This window comes from Cetorhinus maximus, chromosome 12, assembly GCF_964194155.1.
Source record: "Cetorhinus maximus chromosome 12, sCetMax3.hap1.1, whole genome shotgun sequence".
In the NCBI taxonomy this organism is placed as follows: domain Eukaryota; kingdom Metazoa; phylum Chordata; class Chondrichthyes; order Lamniformes; family Cetorhinidae; genus Cetorhinus; species Cetorhinus maximus.
In genome coordinates, this window is record NC_135890.1 from 106,960,834 (window position 1) to 106,982,473 (window position 21,640).

The 21,640-nt window shown below is 44.4% G+C and overlaps 1 protein-coding gene across 5 annotated transcripts in view; it reads right to left on the reverse strand.

Annotated features, from left to right (window-relative positions):
* The window catches only part of p2rx2 (purinergic receptor P2X, ligand-gated ion channel, 2), a 78,731-nt gene that overhangs the window by 17,231 nt on the left and 39,860 nt on the right, over window positions 1–21,640 (reverse strand). For 2 of the 5 annotated variants that reach the window (XM_078554307.1, XM_078554305.1), the window contains one exon: window positions 18,204–18,294. In XM_078554307.1, the coding sequence (XP_078410433.1) occupies window positions 18,204–18,294 (91 nt within the window). Of the gene's footprint in view, window positions 1–12,411; window positions 12,847–18,203; window positions 18,295–21,640 lie in introns of those variants that run through there. The other 3 variants (XM_078554306.1, XR_013578211.1, XM_078554308.1) reach the window with 3 other exon arrangements.

The following is a 21,640-nucleotide window of genomic DNA, read 5'->3' on the forward strand; positions in this document are numbered from 1 at the left end:
TCATCAACAGTAAGGCCTTCCACTCCATGAACGTGCAGATAGTGTGTGATCACAGGATGCTGATTCTACAAATCTGTGCAAGGTACCCAGGCAGCTCCCATGCCGCCTACATCCTTAGACACTCCCAGCTGCTGGGGCTCTTCAGTGCTCCAGCCCAGCTTGATGGATGGCTGCTGGGTGACAAAGGCTATCCCCTCAGAAGGTGGCTCATGATGCCTCTCCACCATCCAAGAACAGAAGCTAAGCAGCGCTACAATAGGAGCCACGCCTCCACAAGGGCTGTGGTGGAGAGAGCCATCGATCTTCTCAAGATGCGTTTCCAATGTGTGGACTGTTCAGGGGGTGCACTCCAGTACTCTCCAGATCGTGTGTTGGTGATAGTGGTTGCATGCTGCGCTCTCCACAATCTCCCGCTGGAAAGGGGGAACGCTGTGCATGAAGATGATGTAGACACAGTTGCTGCGGCTGCACATGATGAATCCAGCAGTGAGTCCGAGGATGAGCACTCACAGGGAAATGCTGAGAGGGTAGACGCTGACCCGGGCATACTGGAGGGAGGCAGGGACACCCGGGAGCCTTTAATCCAATGAACCTTCAGCTAGAACACCACAGATGGACCTCCAGGACAAGCCTGGGCTGCAGGTTCCATTCTCGATACCTGAGTGCAACATCTGCCTGGATAGGAACATTAACTAAGGGCCTTGTCAACAAAGCTCAATGTGACACAACCCACTCATAACACCATGGATAACCATCCACCTGCAGAGGAAAAGAGTCACCCTCAGCCATGGTCACATGTCTAAATTTAATGATATAACAAAATGAACTTAAGGAAACAAAATGACAAAGGTGTTAAACACCACACCAACTAATCATGACCTCATTGCTGGGCAACACTAAAGCACCAGTGAGAAACTGGTGGTGTGTCTAAGGTGCCTTAAATTTACGCTTTTCCGTGCTACGTTTAGATGCTCCCCCCTCGCTGGGACTGGCATCTGAGACAGCCTGCTCACTGTGCTGTCCTGTTGGCCTCAATAACCTTGGCAGCCGTCCTCTGGCCCGTGGAGCCTGTGCTGGCCCCGCCTGGGAGGGAGCGGCCAGTTCCACAGCTGGCATCTCCCCACTCGTCGCAACCTTGTTGGATGCCACGGTCACTGGCAGAGGGGCGGAGGAGCTGCCGCCCTCATCTTGAGTGCCCTGAGAGGAGCCCACAGAGACAACAGGCAGCTGCTGCGCTGATGTGAGGTCGCTTCGGACCTCCCAGTTCATGGTGGATGGATGGGCACTGAGCTGTGATACTTGGTGCCCAGACCATCTCCCACACTGGCACTGACCAGCTGAGGTCAATGTCCATGTGAGGGCTTGCTGGTCCGAGCGCATCCCTAGGAAGCCCTGATTGGTCTCCTGGAGGAGCCACTCCACGAGAGTCACCACTCTCTTCATGGAGGAAGCATGGGGCTCAGCCATGAGGCTCATTGCATTGGTGATGGTCCGCGTAGACTCCCCCCACCACGGACACCAAGCCAAGCATAGCCTCATGTATCTCCGCCAGATCCTCCCGCACATCCTGCTAGACTTCCAGCATCTGCTGCTTCATGGACGACTCCAGAGGCACATCATCAGCCACTGACTGAATTAGACCACCCGTGTAAAATGGCAGCGCAGACCCAATTGCAGGCAGCGATCGGGTCTGCGTCCGCCTGTGCCCGCTCCCGCACAGCCCGGTTGACAGGCAGAAAATTCTGTCCCAAGAGTAGCAAGAACGGTATGGAGTTTCAGAAAAATACCAATGAGTAGTCAAGAGTGGCAGGGAGATCAAGTTTAGGAATATGAGAATGAAAATCCTGTTGGACCAAGCTTGGAATAGGAGAAGCATCTTGTTCACATGATTAACAAGAGGTTGCCAGATATATAAGTGCCAGCAGCTTATACCGCAGGATCCACAGCAGTGCTGAACAAAATTCAGTAACCTTACCAGATGTGCTAAGGTAGGAAACCCTAATACATCTCGTTGTGCAGAGTGCATTATATCACTTCCTTGGAAGCATCACCTGGCTGGCTATTAAGCAGCAGGAAGACTTTACTGCACCACCTGTTGTGATTTTTCTTGTATTCTACAAAATTGTCCCTGTCAACTACTGCCATCTATTATAACAGCCTGGTGTGTGTTCATGTCATTGTCCAAGTAAGGTTACCAGGCTCATTTATGTGGCAGACTGAATGCTCTCCTGCTCAGGTCTATTATTTATCCTATTTCTTCTCGGAGAAGAAGAATGACTATATGAGAGGGATACAGCCACAGTCATCCCAGCCACACCCTCAATACTCTAGATTCCCTCTCCAAAGCCCAGTGATATACAATTTAGAAGAATCAGGATGTGGAAGATCTCGTCCAAGCTGACAGTTGACTTTCTGATTTCACCGCAATCATATCTAGAACTGAACATCACCCGTTGCACAAAAAAAATAATGACCTGACATGTACTTGGCATACCAGCTTCTCCTTAATCTTTATCCCTTGTCTTTTCCTGTGGGCCTGCCAGATGATTCAGTTAGGATACAAGGAGAGGGATAAGGAAAGCCCTTGTGACAATGTCCCATTGCTCAATCTTACCCTGTACAGCACCAGGACAGTCCCATAGGATTTAAAAATGACGGTGCATTATTCAGCACATTCCCCTCTAAGCAGAAGGGAGGGAAACAGTGCTGGTGGCAAAGGAGAAATGAACACAATGAGATGTTTTATTCAAAACAATAACAGAATTACCTGGAAAAACTCAGCAGGTCTGGCAGCATCGGCGGAGAAGAACAAAGTTGATGTTTCGAGTCCTCATGACCCTTCAACAGAACTATTGGTTGTGCTGCTATTTCTAGCATATTTTGCTTAAAATCAGTGTAAAAGATTGCTGAATTTCAAACATAAATCACATCTGGTGCAAATGAAATTTCCAGAATCTCTTGTATTTGTTTAAGAAACTGTGCTAGAAACTGACCCCACCCACCAAGACTGGCTACGCTCCAGAACGAATTAATCAACATTCCATGTTAATTGCACCCATTTCAGGCCTTGAAGGGGGCTTTTAAAATTAAGCTGGTCTTTTTGAGCACACGCACACCAATAGGCATGTTTTAAAAGCATTTGAGTATAATATTTTTTAACTAAGAAATTGTTGACTGCAGAAGTTCCCAAACTGTGGTTGGTTACCCTGGGGGCATATGGGAGAAATTTTCTAATGGCAGATCCTCTCATTTTCTCTCTCTCTCTCGCAGCACCATTGACTCCCTCAGCTTATTATTTTACTTGGAAATCCCTCTGTTATCTCCCTCATGCATGCTTCCTCCATTTAATCTCACTCATGTAATGCCTGTTCTCTCTGCATTTACAGTGGTATAAAGTATGGAAGCCACACTGCAGCTATTCTGATATTAGTCTATTGAAACAGCTAAGCAACATCAATATCAGGAGGTGAATAGAGCAAGTTTCCAGAAACTTTGCTTTAAAGCTTAATGAGGCTGACTGGAGAAACTTGTTTGCTTTTCGCCCTCAGGGGAGGCTGGAGTTGTTTACTTTCCTCAATTTAATTGTAACTTGTTCTGATTTGCATTAATTTAGCAGCTGCAGACTCTTAGTCAGTGGCATCGATGGCTAGTTACCTCCACCCTAATGTTTCACCCTTGGGAAACAAGTGAAGAGGGTACTCAACACATACCTCCACCAACTTTTTAACAATTGTGCATCTCTTCTTTTTCCTTGCTGGTTGATGCTCTGTAATTGTAAAGCTGGAAACATAAATCTTTTTATTAAGAGCTTCCATCTCACTGAGGAAGAATCAAGCCAATCCGCATTCAACAATCTGCTCTGAAAACTTTGCTCACATTTTGACAGCTGTGACAAATTGTACCACAGCAGCTGAGACAATCCACAACATTCTAAATAAAGCAACCCACAACATTTTTAAAAAAAAGGTTAATTCACCCTATCTTCCAATGTTAACAGATCCTTTAAAAAATTCCAGGATCGAGATCTGGTTCCACATCCCCACCAAAACTAATCAGTTCTTCCCTCGGCCATACCACACATACTATGGGAGAGATGGTGGTGTAATGGTAATGTCACTGGACTGGTAATCCAGGGACCTAGGTGAATTTTCTCGGTTCAAATCCCACCACGGCAGCTGAATTTAAATTCAATTTTTAAAAAAATTATGGACTTGAAAGCTAATCTCAGTAATGGTGACCATGGAGCTGTCATCAATTGTTGAAAAAAAAAATCTGGTTCACTAATGTCCTTTATGGGAGGAAATCTGCCCTCCTTACCTGGTCTGGTCTACATGTGACTCCAGATCCACTACAATGTGGTTGACTCTTAACTGTCCTCTGAAATGGCCTAGCATCCACTCAGTTCAAGGGCAAATAGGGATGGGCATCAATGCTGGTGTTGGATCCTGGTCACTAGTTTAGTTGGACTAATGGATCCGGTTACACGCTTGTTTCGGGATGGCCGAGTTGGTACCAGAGACAGAGTAGATCAGCAGACAACTCTTATGTAGAACACATTCTATTTATTTACAAAGGAACTCAGCAGTTACACTTATGTGCTTACAACGCAAACCCTGTCTCTACATTACAGACTCTAACTCTAGACTACTCACTACTGACTATTGACTAAGGTAGCCTGCTCTACTCTACTATTGGATACTAAGATCATGTGATCTTGCATTATAACATTCTTCTTAAAGGTATATTACACATCAGATTACCACAGCTGGCCTTGCCAGTGATGCCCACATTCCATGAAAAGGAAAAAAAACCTCATCTGTGTACCAAGTTTCAGTGAAATCCATCCATTAGCTTTTGAAATATATTGTTTACAGATAAATATACTGACAAACAGGGAGGAAAACATTATCTTCACCCAACTTCAGTGGCAACAGTAATGAAAGTGTTCCTGGGTTTTGCTGGCAACATTTGATCAGATTTACACTTATTGTTAAATAGAGCTGCCAGTTGCTTTGTTAAAATAGTTTAAAAAATAAATAAAGACTTACATTGGAGGCAGGTCGCTAATATACTGGAATATTCTTTAGATTAATGTGTTCAACTTTTAAAAAATCATCTTTGTTTGTTGTCTGATTTTCTTCTCCTTTTTCCTGTCTTTCAAGGTGCTTGTTTTGACTTTTATAGTAGTATTTTGGGAGGAATTCAAATTATTTTAGTGAGAAAATCTTGACTTAATTTTGCCAATTTAGGCTGACTGATCCAAAGTCTTTGTAAAATTGATAGGAACATAGGACTTAGAGTAGACCATTCAACCCTTTAAGTCTGCTCCGCCATGCAATAGGATCATGTCTGATCTGGTTGTGGTCTGAACTCCACTTTCCTGTCCTCCCACCATAACCCTTGACTCCCTTGTCTACCAAAAATCTGTCTAACTCTGCTTTGAATAAATTCAGAGTCCCAGCCTCCACTGCTTTTTGGGGAAGAGAATTCCACAGGCTAATGACCCTCTGAGAGAAAAAGTTACTCTTCATTTCTATCTCAATTATTATTATTCCCTTATTCTTAAACTATGTCCTCTAGTTGCAGTCTTTCCCACAACCTCCCAGTGATGATTTTTATTAAGTATTTATTGACCCCAATTTAAACCTGAAATCCACAATCTGACTAAGAAACTCAGCCATTAAAATGTGAAATGGTTGAATCTAAAATGTTTAATACTTCAAAATATTTAAAGCAACTACATGAGTAATCCTATATTTAGATGTGGTTGGTGTTAAGTGCAACAGGATGCATTCAAAATAATGCATCTGAAGGAAAAGTTCACTTGAAAAGTGGTCATGCTGTAGTTTGTATACATAAGAACATAAGAACTAGGAGCAGGAGTGGGCAATTCAGCCCCTCGAGCCTGCCCCGCTATTCATTACGATCATGGCTGATCTCATTTCGGCCTCAACTCCAATTTCCTGCCCTCTCACCATAACCTTTCAACCCATTACTAAATAAAAATCTGTCTATCGCCTCTTTAAATTTATTCAGCGTCCCGGCATCCACTGCACTCTGAGGTCGTGAATTCCACAGATTCACAACCCTTTGAGAAAAGTAATTCCTCCTCTGATTTAAATCTACCAGCCTTAGCTTAAAACTATGGCCTCTCATTCTAGAATGCCCCAGAAGAGGAAACATCCGCTCCACATCTACTTTGTCTAACCCCTTTAGCATCTTATATACCTCAATTAGATCTCCTCTCATCCTTCTAATCTCTAGCAATTAGGCCTAAAATGCTCAATCTCTCCTCATAAGACAATAGTATACAATGGTTACAAGACCAAATGGCACCCAGTTTTGAGAATTACATTTACTAAAAACGGTCTGAGATAGGTTTGTTTCAGGGAGGCGAGAAACCCCTCCATGTTCTTGAACCTTGCAGTATCTGAAATTGTCAAATAGGAAGGAATAATCAAAATTACAGTGGTATCTTAATGATTACCAGTAGATTTAGGTTAAACTTTAGATTTGGTCAACCTAGATTTAAGTAAAACTGATAAGAAAGTTCCATTCCTTATCCAGCAAAAAACAAACGGCTGGGTTCACTAACCTTTCACAATTTTTTTCTGCAGTACTCATGCCGAAGATATGTCAATAAAAAAACAAGAGAAACTCCTGGACATCTCATCTCATGCCAGGCTCAAGATCGAGTTGCAACAAAAGCAGTTGGCTGAGTTTTGGGTCCAGATGCAAGCAGAGTTCCAAATGGACTGTCAAGGTTTTGATACCATAATGTGTGAAAATGGATTTTCAACATTCACTGAAATTAAATCAAAGCACTGTCCAGTGCCTTCGTGTAAAATAGGTGATAGAATTGACAACTCAAACTATCACTCCAAATGTTACACACCTCTCAAAAAAACAAATTCAGCAATCAGATTGATGGCGAATAGCACTATTAAGGCATTGTCTAAGTTGTATATGTGCATCACAAGTTCTACATGATGTGCAATACTGTACTTGGACCTATTAAATGTATTAACATATTAAACCTGCATGCTGGTAGGAACGCTTAGGGAGTTGGTCCATCTGAAAGGGGGTATGCAATAGGTGTGCGCACCTCTAAGCTACCTTACACTAATTATAACTAGGGTCTGTATAGTTTTATAGGGTCATTTCCAGTTATAAAACTGGGTTACTCGAGAAGTGATGATAAAAGATGCTTATGTTTTTGTAATAAACCAAATTTTCATCTGTATTAATCAAACTGCACAAATTACCATTCTTAAATGTAAGGAATACTTCTTAAAGCAAAATATTGTTAAAAAATTACATTCTAAAACACTGCCCAATTGCATTAGTTCATCACAGATTTTACATTCAGCAATATACAAATGAGTTTGGGTGGAAAGTTAGAAAAATAAACCACTTCTCAAAACTAGCACAATTTTGGATGCAATTGTTGTCCAGGTTACCAAGTGTGCCAAATGGGAAACAGTATCCCATTATATGGATAGGTATTTCAGCCAGTTCAATGTCGTCTTTGAATCTGCTCCCCTGCAGATCGTGAGCATGTTAACACAGATCTTAGTAGCTGGGGCAGGCATGCATGGATATAAATTACCTTACTGATTCAAGATCTTTATATTGATCCAGCCCCTACCCCACCCCAACCAATGTTTACACAGATGCCAAAAAGTGTGCAGAGACTAGCTATCCACCTGCAGCTGGATGTCGAGGTGAAGGTTAATGGCACCAGCATCTTAGAAACCTTTGACAAAGTAACACCAGCCACCCATTGGGGGAGTACCTTTAAAAATACCAGATTAAAAAGTGTAGTGCTGCAGTCAAGTACTGAGGACTGTAACATTTCAAAATATAATGTATGGATGAGTCATTGCAACTTCACTCTAATCCCCACTAATATTATTTTTTAAAAATTGCTAACTCTGCGGATATCTCTCATTTTCTTTGTCAAAGTATTTCTATTCTCCCTGAAGGAGAGGAAGATTGAGTTGCAACGTGATCCAAGTCAAAAAGATGCTCTGTTGCACAGATTATGTGGGTGTAACCAAATTAAATTAATAGGCTACACAGCAAACAGTATAAAACTGGTAAGATTAGATGTGAAAACTTTTCCTACTGAGGACCAGGTGGATCAACTAAACTTGCAACAGTTACTGTGTTGATGAACTTTCTCAAAGAGATACTAAATACAAATCTGGTTGTGAAAGGGGATGAAGATTTTAATATAACTGTATGCATAGCTAATCTAATAATCTAAGGGCGGAATCGTCTGTGCCTGTTGGCGTCAGGCGTGTTTGGCGGTGTGAGCGGACAATATGGCAAGAAGGCCAAAAATCAGTTTCACGACGTTGTGAAACCAGATTGCGATCATCTGCTCAGCCTGTCGATAGCGAGCTGCCTTCCCTGCCATCGGACGTCAGAAACCTCATTGTAATATATCCGCATATCATTAGCCGGCTGGCTGGAATCATCCCCATCCCCACTGGATCGTCTGCCCACGTCGGCATGATTGCACGCTGACGTGTTTCACAACAGCATGTATAAGGCGTGCACTTGGCGGGCTGTACTCTCAGGAGAACTCGGAGGTGAGTGCACAGTAACGTTGTGCAGCGCTCGCCCAGGTCGCCTGTTGGACTTCAAGGTTGAGGCACGTTGGAGACGTGGGGGCAAGGGCCGCCCTGTGGTTGAGGTGCGTTGGGGGGGGGCAGGGAAAGGGCTGCCTTGCGGTTGAAGGTAGTGCACAAGCACGTGCGGGATTGGGGGTGGAAGGAGGTGGCCACACATTAGGGAAACCTTGTATAAAGTGACCGTTCCTCTACAGCTGAGACAGTTCAGACACAGCCACATTGACATGCATGGAGTTGGGCCTCTAGCTTATCTGCCCCCTCAAGCAACATGCTACCAAGTGCTCCAGGGCTTTTTAACCCCTTGGGAACAGACTGCAAACTAATGAGCGTTTTAGTGGACTGCAGAACAATTGGACACATTGTACAATCTCCTTGCTAAAGCTGGATGTAGAGTAGTCACTGGTGGGGGCGCTCACAGCCTCTTGTAATGTCATCATCCCAGTTTGGACCAGTCTCCCCCATGGTTGAAGCTAACATTGCAGCCTTACAGTGCAAGCTAGGAGAATGCCTGTGCCTGTGCCTGAGCTGAAAGCTGTAGTCCAGTGGGCAAAGCTGCTGTCAATCGGTCAGGTGGAGTGGGTGGGGTTTCGGGCAGCCATGCAGCACACTAATCTCTGGCCATCAAAGTGATGGCCAACGCTCTCCAGGATGTGTTAAGGGGCCTTCAGACTTAACCGAGAGAGGTTCTTAGAACGCCCAAGCTAACTCATGTGTCTCTCTCCTTCATCCTGCAGGAGGAGTACATCAGGAGCATGGAGCCTGGTGAACTAGCTGTATGCCTTGTGGTGTACAGAGAGCGCAGACAATGGAGAAGAGAGCTATGGAGGTGCAAGGCTGCGCAGAGGGAGGAGCAGCACCCTCAGGAAGAAGGGGCAGCTGGGGCTCCCGCACACGCTGCTGAAGAGCCAGTGAGGCATCGCTGGTTGGTGCCTAACTAGACCCAGGGTCTAAAGACACTGCCTTTCATTACTGCAGATGGCCAACAACCAGTGTTGCCAAAGATGATACATGTCTAGGGAACTAGTCGATCACATCCGCCAGCTACTGCAGGGTTTGGCATCCACTGCCTATGGCTGTGAAAGTGACCATGGAGCTCAATTATTACACCAGTGGCTCCTTTCAGGTGACCTCTGTGGGATATCGCAAGCCTCCACCCACAAATGTATCCATGAGGTCACGGGTGCCACCTTTGTTAGGGCACACAACTCTGTGCGTTTCGCCCAGGACCAGGAAAGCCAGGATGCAGGAGTGATTGGATTTGCTCAGATCTTGGGTTTCCCACAGGGTGCAGGGTGTGATCAGCTGCACTCACATGGCACTCAGATCTCCATCGCAACAAGGGGTCAACTATGTCAACTGCAAGGGTTTCCATTCACTGAATGTGTAGTTGGTGTGTAACCACCACAAACGCGTTCTGCTGGTCTGTGCACGGTTTCTAGTGAGTGTCCATGACTCCTACATTCTCAGTTGGTGTCAGATCCCTGACATCTTCCAGGGTCCACAGAGGCTGCAGGATTGGCTCCTATTGGACAAGGGCTACCCACAGAGGACGTGGCTGATGACACCCGTGCGGCGGCCTCAGACTGCAGCAGAGTGGAGATATAATGAGGCTCAGGCTGCAACTCACAACTTGGTGGAGCAGACCATCAGGAAGCTGAAAATGAGATTCCGGTGCCTGGACCGGTCTGGTGGAGCCCTGCAATATAATCCACAGAGAGTGTCACGCATTGTCGTCATCTGTTGCGCCCTTTACAACCTGGTGCAACGGGGAGAGGAGCTGGCTGAGAAGGAGATGCAGGAGCTGGAGTTCTCCTCCGATGAGGAGGATGTCGACGGTGATGAGGCTGAGGAGGTCCTCGAAGGCAATGATGACGGCATTGAGGCACGCTCGGGTGGCCCTCATAGCTACTAGATTTGTGGAGAATGATGATGACATGTAATGAGGAGATGCCATGGACCCTCACATTGTATCTATGAACGTTTGACTCCAATCTGGTTTATGGCAGCGATTATGGCTGATTGGCCCGTCCGCCAACCGTAAGGCGTTTCGACTGCCACGCGCGCCCGCTGAGCGAAATATTGCTTGATGACGTTGAGACGCTCACCCGACATCATCTCGCATGATTTTACACCCAATCGAGTCAGGCGCGCACCATCCCGCGGAACATAAAATTCTGCTCATAGCCTCTGAGAATGTCTGACTCCTGTCTGTCCGAGGGCAGTTCGCTTGCGCTCTGTGACCAGGATCATATCATGGAGATGCAGCTATGAAACTTTAAAAGCACCTAATCCTTTGTCCAGCTTCAGCATCTGACCCTTCAGGAGCACAGCACCAATGATCACAGATGAAGAGATGGGGGCCAACCACACCTTAAAGGTGCTGAGAGCACTCAGAGAGCATTACAGAACTCTGATGCCTGCCCACGACATTCTGGCAGCAATGACAAGCACCGTCGAGGTGCAGGCATCACTATGCCCAGGGAGTGAGGCCAGGCCATCACTTTGGTCTGAAGGCTGCACAAAGCACAGGGAACAGGCCCTGGACTGAGACACCTGCCTTTATCTTGTGCAGAAAAGTTTCACATCTGAGCGACATGAACATTGCTCATTGGAACAAGGAGCCATGGGCAGGGAGACATTCTTGGGAGTTTATTAACAATAGTGAACATTATGTACAAGTGATTAACATCCATGCCCAGGCTGTGCAACTAATTCTCCTTAACTTTCCTAATCCTGCCACTATACCGTGGTGCTCCCTGGACATCTACATCAGAGGTGGAGGCAGCCTGCTGACTGCAACGCCCTGTCTGTGATAACATTGGCGGGCATCCTCTGGAGGGCCAAGACCTGGAGGGTGCTGACCTACTTTCAGGGTCCTGCTGTGTGGCAGTGGTGCCCCCCTCGGCCTCTGGAGCTGGAGCTGCTGAGGTCACAGGAAGGGGGGATTCGGATGGGCTGGACACACCTGGAGTCACCAGGATGGATGGCCCTGGGGGCACACCTGCTGATCCTCCTCCGTACTGGTACCTGAGGACCCCTGGCTGACTCTTTGAGGAGAAGGGGCAACTGGAGTGAGATCAGGCTGCCCCACACCCCTCTCGAGTACACATTGTTGGAGGTCAACCATGGCGTCAGTGGTGGAGTTCATCCTGTGCAGGAGTGATGTCTTGGACCAAGGCCTCCATGGCTGCCACCATCCTACCAGTGTTGACATTGGTGTGTTGGCAAGCCAGTGCTATCACCTCAGCCTGAAGGCGGAAGGATTTCTCTATCATGCCTTGCAATCTGAGGAGTGCAGTGGACATCCCTTCCTGGAGTTCCCGAGCTTGCCTTTGCAATTCCATCAACTGTGACATGACAGAGTCCGGAGGCTCGTCATCTGACTCATACTCAGCAAACTTCTGGCCTCCAGCAGTCCTCCGAGTGCCGGACACCTGGGAAGTCCCTGCCACTGCCTGCAGTGGATCAGACAGTACATGTGCTCAGCAGATTGTGATCCCAAGTCCACTGTAAAGCTAGATCTCACTGAAATGTGCGTCTCTGCGCTGGTGGAGGGTGTGGGTGAGCACTGACGGGTCTTCAGGGAGGGTTTCATTGAATTCCTCTTCTGAGCTTCCCTTGGGGCTTGAATGGAGGCCTTGGGTTGTTGTTATGTTCCTTCTGTTGGGTTGTTTAGCTCTCGAACACAGTTGCACACCTACCTACCGATGGGTGAGTTGGCAGACGCAGAGACCAATGTAAGATGAAGTACATGCTGTTTATTTACACAAGTAACAGTGCACTAACGCAATGTGTGCTTCTCCAACCAGACCCTATTCTAAACTACTGATTAACATTGTAGCCCATGCTACACAGCATGTGGGTAATACAGTCACGTGGTCAATCTGCTCACATTCTCTTAAAGGTGTATTGCACCTTAGATTACCAGAGTCATGGACTCTCTTGGCCATTTCCCAGATGTGCTTGCGAAAGCAAGGAGAGATAATTAGCGCATAGCAGAGGACTGTGGAATAGGACACATCACTGACAGCATTGTTATCGGATGGATGTTGCACTGCTGGATCCTCACCACCGCCGGCCTCGCCGTCAGCACAGGAATGGTCCAGATCCTTGCCGGCCAGCTGGATTCAAAGTCCGTGAGGATCTTGATTTCAGCCATTCCTCCACCAGCCTGCAACCTCTCCCTCTTGTTGTGTGCCAGCTTGTCCTGCATAAATAGAGATGGAGAGAGTGTAAGCAGGATGTCTGCCAGGCCAGATGATAAGTATGCCTGGCATGTGTGGGTGGTGAGTGGTCCCATGGACAGGATGAGGACAATGAAGGTGTTTGTGAGAGAGTGAATGGTGATGCCCCTTCAATTGGCAGTGAGTGAGATCCCTGTGGATGTGTGATGGGTTTGAGAGAGTGAGAGTTGAGAGTGATGAGAAGAGTGACTTACCCTGGCGGAATGGAGGAGGTCATTCATCCTCTTGCAGCACTGGGTGGTTGCCCTCTTTTGAAGGGTATTGACGCTGACCATCGCTGCCACCATCTCCCAACCGGATTGGTGATGTTACTGCCCACCTTGCGGCCAAAGTGAGAGTAGAGGACATCACGGCGTGCCTCCACTGCATCAAGGGACACATCATTGAACCTGGGGGTTGCAGTCTTCTATCCTTTCGGGGCCATGTCTTCTTTGCAGCAGTGGAAGCACTGAGAGGTGTGCACGTGGCTGCACTTTAAACATGGTGCCCAGCGTGATGAAGCAGTGAGGTGATGGCGTGGAGGATGAATAAGACCCTGCCTACCATGGAACGGCACGTTTCCCGTGAATGTATCATTAATGTGGCGAGTTTGGGATGATACGGCATGAGAAGTCGCCATTGCGGCCGGCGGGTAAAACATCGTTTTACCCACCCGCTACCGCACTTAGGGTGGAATCGTCCCAGATTTGCACTGTATTTTACTATGTTGTCTGTTTGGAGCCATTCGATCGTGGGTGAATAATGTATAACATAATGTTAGGTTAATGTCCAAGAGTTTTGCTCAATTGAATTCAAGAGGCAAATTTCACCTGCCCCTGACTGCATTGAGGAGACTAGGCAACAGTGCAGAGCCATACAAGCCATGTTGGAAGAAGGAAGTGTGATGGGTGGATGATCTTTTCTTAATCCACACTTATATTCCAATAAAATTATTGAAAAGCAAATGTGTACAAATAATGTTTAATATTTTAAGACATTTCTTAAACATATCAATCTGACTTAAATTCTTCTGTGAGGGAATGTCTCTCCTGTCAGGGAAGCTTAAGAAGGCATTTTCCAAAGATACAGGCGGAAAATTTAAGAAAGTTGTGAATGAACATGCAGGCCAGTACACAGCAGGAACTTTCAGTTTCTCTTGCATGCAATGCAGCTTTGAGATGATTATAGCACTGGACTTCAGCTTTCTGCAATAGCCGCAGAATTATTCAAATAACAGTAATCCTAACAAAAACTGCAACTCCCAGCATCCTTTGACAACTTTTGTACATGTACAAACAGAAGAATGTCCCTGAACTGCTGAAACTATACTGACAAATCCATGTAGGAAAATGTTCTATCTGCTCAATAGGGTGTACATGTATGGAGGGACACTTACTTAAACTGCCAGTTGGCAGAGACAAGGAACTGCCACATGTCCTAAAGGTTAGATTTAAGCAGCCTGGCAACCTAGGTTCACATTTTCAGTATAGGAACCAAGGCAGAATGGCTAATGTAGGAATTGTGGTACCATAGGGTTAAGTCATACAAAATCTCAAAGACAGCTCAATGAGCTAAATTGTTCTTTGACCTCAGAATGTACATATTTGAACAAAGCAGGAAGCTAAAGCAGAATCAGGAAGATAAAGTAGAAGCAGAAGATGCAACAGGTCAACCACAATGGAAACCAAAACAATTACTAAATTAGGCAATGGAAACGGTGAAGTCTGCAGGTAATGCTTGTTTCCAAATTATAACAGTGACTACAATTCAGAAGTGTAGTGTGAAAATTGTTTGTGAAGTGGTTTGACACATCTTGAGGCATGAAAACCACAACACTGGAGGGGAACTTGCAGATGGTAGAGTTCCCATGCATCTGCTGCCCTTGTCCTTCTAGGTGATAATGATCATAGGTTTGGAAGGTGCTGTCGAAGGAGCCTTACTGAGTTGCTGCAGTGCACCTTGTAGATGGTACACACTGCTGCCACTGTACGTTGGTGGTGGAGGGAGTTAATGTTTAAGGTGGTGGATAGGGTGCCAATCAAGCAGGCTGCTTTGTCCTGGATGGTCTCAAGCTTCTTGAGTGTTGTTGGAGCTGCACTCATCTAGACAACTGGTACGTATTCTATCACTCTCCTGACTTGTGCTTTGTAGATTGTGGACAAGCATTGGGGAGTCAGGAGGTGAGTTACTCACCACAGAATTCCTTGCCTCTGACCTGCTCTTGTAGCCACAGTATTTCTGTGGCTAGTCCAATTCAGTTTCTGGTCAATGGTAATTCCCAGAATGTTGATAGTGGGGGATTCAATTATGGTAATGCCATTGAATGTCAAGTGGAAATGGTTAGAATCTTTCTTGTTGGAGATGGTCATTGCCTGGCACTTGAGTGGCACGAATGTTACTTATCAGCTCAATTTCTGAATGTTGTCCAGGTCCTGCTGTACATGGATGCAGACTGCTTCAGTCTCACTGTCCAATGCCAATTCGCTGATGATTGCTCAATATTCAGCACCATTCACAATTCCTCAGATATTAAGCAGTCAGTAAACATTCACTCCCTCCACCGCTGGTGCACAGTGGTAGCAGTCTGTACTATCTGCAAGATGCAGTGCAACAACTCATTAAGACTTCTTTGACAGTACCTTCCAAACCCACGACCTCTACCACCAAGAAGGACAAGGGTAGCAAACACATGGGAACGCCACCACCTGCAAGTTCTCCTCCAAGCTACACACCACCCTGACTTGGAACCATATCATTGTTCCTTCGCTGTCACTGAGTCAAATCCTGGAACTCCCTTCCTAACAGCACTGTGGGCATATCCACACTACATGAACTGCAGCAGTTCAAGAAGGCAGCTCACCGCTACCTTCTCAAGGGCAATTAAAGATGGACAATAAATACTGGACTATCCAGTGACACGCACATCCCAAGGAATATGAAGAAAAATCTAACCCTAGCCTTTCCCGGTTCCGTTCATCAACAGAGTCCTAAAGTCCTAAACATCAGATGTTAGTGCCTTAAGCATTGGAGTGCCAATTTTGATAAAGAGTTGAATTGATTTTGAGCCATCTCGCTTCCAATGAAACTGCTCACCTTCCTCACCCCTACCCCCAAAGAGAATAGTCACAAGTTTAGCAATGAGATAATTAAGCATACATTTCAGTCCTCACAAGGTAGACTCTAATCTGTTAGTTAATCTGTTAGACGCTAACAGCTTGGGTCTGCCCAGAACTGACCCAGTTTATTTTTTACACATGTTGGAGATTAATATATACTGAGTCAGTATTGGCTGGTGCAATTTACTGTGAATGCTATTTTCACAGATTAGGTCATATTGCACGAACTGTGAAATTTGTTACTTTTGCGCAACAGTGGAATCAACACTGTTCTTCGCCTCTAGGCCTTACTTGAACCCACTCCAACTGATAAGTTTGCATTGATTGAGCATAGTTGCTACCAGATGTGACCCTAGGACATAAAGCCACCCCAAATTTGCAAGTGTTAGTAAATTGAAATATTAGGAATGAACAGCATGATGAACAATACAATTCTCCATAAAATGTGTAGGTACAGCACATAATCTCTTGACACCCAGATGGGTGTACACTATTTATCAGTGAATGCGGTTCACCAGTTAGACTAGTGTTATAAGCAGCTCCCTTTTGTACAACTCAATCATGATGTGCCCTCAACATATAAATGTAGTTCACATGCTCAGCCTCCATGTAACGATTTTACTATCTGTCTGGACAAAGCTTCCAGTTTTTTCATCATGTATATAATGGATGATAAGAGACTGGAGAGGAATCAAAACAGGGTAAAGCTGAATGAGCACAATTTGCAAATGAGGACTTGAGAAGTTTGTAGAGGAAACATTGGCCAATAAATAGAATGATTTATGATGAGGATTTTGAAATCATTGTGTTGTGGCAGGGAGGTAACTGAAGTTGATTAAGATAAGGGTGATTTGTGGGAAGAACTTATTGCGGGAAAGGGTACATGTGACGTGGAGTTAACCAAGTTAGAATATATGAAAGGTGGAGGCCAGGAGTGACGCAAGAATGTTGGCAGATGACATGAAGGATGTAGAAATGTTGTATATCCATCAACAAGAACAAAATTTCCAACTCCCTTGAGGCTAAACAGGACCCTGCATTTGCATATCAGCAGCTTTAGCTGGAGTGAGGAGCTGGAGTAGGGGATTGAAGAAAAGGCCTGATACATATTTGAAGCAGAGGAAGATACAGGGAAAAAGTGAGATTGAGAGATGAATTTTGGTTGCTTTAGTAAATATGGCATAAATATGATGGGCTGAATAGCTTCCTTCTAAGATGTAAACCTCTCTGATGCTAAGTCCCATGCCATGTATCAGACTCACCAACTGCTTGATCCAAGTCTCCAGGTGAGATTTTTTGACAAAGTATGTGCTCGTATGAGATTAACTGCCTCCAAAATGCTAAGAACAGGTTAATATAGGTTAGAGCTTCCCTCTCTGCAATGGTTTTGTTTTTTCCCTACAAAATAACCTCAGAGCATGATACTGCATTTTTACACATGGGCTGAAGGTAATCCTTCTACTGCATGTCCAGGAGATCGGAACCACAAAAAGGAAGAGAGGCTTGCATTTATATAGTGCTTTTCAAGACCACTGGACATCTCAAAGTGCTTTACAGCCAATGAAGTGCTTTTTGAAGTGTAGTCACTATCATAATGTAGAAAATGCAACAGCTAATCTTCGCAGAGATTCTCTCAGAAACAGAAATATGAAAATGACCAGATAATCTGTATTTTTGAATGTTGGCTGAGGAATGAATATTAGACAAGACTCTAGGGATAACTCCCCTGCTCTTCTTCAAAATATTGCAATGGGATCCTTTATGCATACTCAAAAGAGCAGACAGGGCCTTGGTTTAACATCTCAAAAAAATAGCACCTCTGACAGTGTAGGACTCCCTCAGTACTACACTGGAGTGTCAGCTTAGATTTTTGTACTCAATTTCTGGAACAAGACTTGAACACATAGATTTCTGTTTCAGAGGCATATGTGTTACCAACTGAGCCACAGCTCTCACTAACTGTGGAGAGATGAGCTGGAGCTAAAGATAGGGTCAGACAGACCAGAGGGACAAAGGATGGGCTCATGTGAGAGTAGTGATAATGGAAATTTTGAAACAGAGGGAATCTATTGGCCACTTTGAAACCTTAACCTACAGCTGGGAAAGCTTAAAACTTACAAGTCAGCAGAACACACTATCAGAGTAAGTCACTTTCAGCAAAGGTTTAACACTCACTAGTTAGTCATGTTAGTGGCAAATAATTCAAAAGAAGAAATTGATTTTACCTCACCATGAACAATAATGTCAATTCTTAGCCCAAACACTTTTATTAGATTTCTGTATTCAGTGCCATTCTCCACGTAGTGTTTTGCATGCCTGTCATTCAGACACAGAAAAAAGAAAAAAAATTAGATTATAGTTTTATTATGGTGCTATAGGTCTTTGCTTGAATGTCACATCTGAATATTTTGAGCTGCACCCATCAAAGTTCAGTGATAATGAGATGCTGTGTAATTGATGAAGATGTGGTTGCACAAATGTTGAGAGAGGAATATAACTTCAGAGTTAAAAAGAAGAACTGAAGATAAATTATTATAAATTATTATTATTGTTGGAGAACCTATGGATGTGTTGTACTTAGATTTCCAGAAGGCATTTGACAAGGTGGCACTTCAAAGGTTACGACACAAAGTAAGAGTTCATGGTGTAGGGAATAACATATTAACATGGAGAGAGAATTGGTTAGCTAACAGGAAGCAGAGAGTAGGCATAAATAGGTCATTTTTAGGTTGGCAAGATATCATGAGTGGAATGTCACAGAGATCAGTGCTGGGGCTCAACTATTTACAGCCTATACTAGTGATTTGGATGAAGGGACCAAATGTATAATGCTAAATTTGTTGATGACACAAAGATGTAGGAAATTAAGTTGGGAAGAGGATATAAGGGGACTACAAAGGGATATAGGTAGGTTAAATGAGTGGGTAAAAAATTGGCAGATGGAGTATAATGTGGGAAAATGTGAACTTGTCTACTTTGTCAGGAGGAATAGAAAAGCAGCATTTTATTTAAATGAAGAAAGATTGCAGAACTCTGTGGTACAGAGAGACCTGGGTGTCCTAGTGCATGAATTACAAAAAATAGTTAGTATGCAGGTGCAGCTAGAGATTATGGAATGTTGTCATTTAGTGCAATGGGAATGGAATATAAAGTAGGGATGTTCTGCTACAGCTGTACAGGGCATTGATGAGGCCACATCTGGAGTACGGTGTATAGTTCTGGTCTCCTTATTTAAGAAAGGGCATAATTGCATTAGAAGCAGTTCAGAGAAGGTTCATTCGACTGATTCCTGAGATGAGGGGGATTTCTTATGAGGAAAGATTGGACATTGAAGGATGAGAGGTGATCTTATTGAAACATATAAGATCCTGAGAGGACTTGACAGAGTGGATGCTGAAAGAATATTTCCCCTTGTGGGGGAGACCAGAAATAGGGAACACAGTTTAAAAATAAGGGGTCTCTCATTTAAGACAGAGATGAGGAGAATTTTCTCAAATGCACAAATTTGGGCATGAATCCGTGGAACTGTCTTCCCTAGAGAGTGTTAGAGGCACGGTCATTGAATATTTTTAAGGCACAGCTAGGTAGATTCTTGACTAACAAGGGAGTCAAAGGGTAATAGCAGAAGGCTAAAATCGGATCAGCCATGGTCTTATTGAATGGCGGAGCAGGCTCAAGGGACCAAATGGTGTACTCCTGCTCCTAATTCATTTGTTTGTATATAAATCACTAGTTGGGCCTTAGCTGTAAATACTCTGTCTGATTCTGGGTAACCACACTTTAGGAAGGACTTTAAGGCCTTGAAGAGGATGCAACGAAGATTTAATAGTTTGGTACCAGGAATGAGGTACTTCAGTTATGTGGAGAGACTGCAGAATCATAGATTCCAGAATCTGGGATCACTATCCTTAGAACAGCAAATGGAAGGGGATATTTAATAGACATGTTCAAAATTATGAAAGGTTTTAAGAGAGAGAAATTGTTTTCACTGTCAAGAACATCAGTAAATGGTGTACAAGGGTATAAGATAAGATACAGCACATGAACTGCAGGGTTCAAGAAGGCAGCTCACCACCACCTTCTCAAGGGCAACTAGGGATGGGCAATAAATGCTGGCCCAGTCAGCGAAGCCCACATCCCGTGAATGAATGAAAAAATAAAATTGCCTAAAGAATCCCCTGGAGGGAAATGAGTTTTTTTTAACGCAACCTGTTGTTATGATCTGGAATGCACTCCTAAAAGGTTGCTGGAAGCAGATTCAATAGTGACTTTCGAAAGGGACCTTTGTATAAACTTGAAAAGGAAAAACATTCAGGGTGATGGGAAAGGAGCAGGACAGTGAGATAAATTAGATAGTCCTTTCAGAGAGCCCCCTTGGGTATGAGGGCCAAATGGCCTCCATCGGTGAAAAAACAGAAAATTCTGGCAACACGTAGAAAATATGTTAGCACTGGAAAGAGAAAAGGCAGATTAAAGTTTTGGATGGGTACATTTTATTAAAAATCATGCTCTGATGTGGTAACCACCAAAGAGGCAACACTTCCCTTCTCCTTGAATTCTCCACTTCTGGGGGTAGACTGATATCTGCTCCAAACCCACCAACTCCCTTTTCCGCCTTAATTATATCTTTCTCACTATTTTCTGCAGGGATTCTGTTCCTTTCTCCATTTCTATTACATTCGCTTTCAACCAGAGTTTCCAAAATGTTGTCCATTTTCCTCAATGGAGACTTCTCCCTCATGGTGATCAAGGCCCTCAACTATGTCCATCCCATTTCCTGCCTTCCAGAACTATGACACAGCTCCCTTTTGTTCACTTTCCACTCTATGAGTCTCCACATTTGACAGACCTTCCTGCACCATTTCCATAACCACCGACACACACAAACAAATACATCCTCCCCTACCCTCCCCTTTCAGGATTCATAAGGGTTTGTTCCCTCCATGACACCCTAGTGCACTCCTGTATCACCCCAACACTTGTTCTCCTTCCCCAGCATCTTCCCATGGAAGCAGGAGACACAATGCCTGCCCTTTCACCTGCTCCTGGACCATTGTTCCAGTAACATCTTCCAGTTCTGACAAAAGGTCATTAACCTGAAACATTAACCCTACCTTTCGCTCTCCACAGATGTTACCCATTCACTGAGCATTCGTAGCATTATCTGTTTTTATTACAATTTGTATTATTTCAGTCAACCTGTACAATTGAAGTTCTTCCATACTCTAACCACCAATGCTCATGGCCTTGGAAATCCTGTTTTTAGTAGAATTCTTCAAGCTATCGAGTGCTGTGGATGGAATTCATGAATGCTCAATTGTGTATTGTTTATAATGGGAAAGGGTTTGAAATGCCAACATTTATGGTCTTTTTCCTTTAAGTTTTTTTATTCCTCTCCTCCTTCCCAAGTTCCAAATACTCCAGCCTAAATGCTGTCCTTATAACATAGAGGCTTTTGAAAAACAAACTTGGTGTCAACTAACACAAACAAAAACAGAAAATGCTGGAAAAACTCAGCAGGTCTGACAACACCTGTGGAGAGAGAAACAGAGTTAGCGTTTCGAGTCTCTATGACCCTTCTTCAGAGCTAGAGAGAAGTAGAAATGTGATGAAATTTATATTGTTTAAGGAGCAGGTGAAGCTGGATAGAAAGCCAGCGATA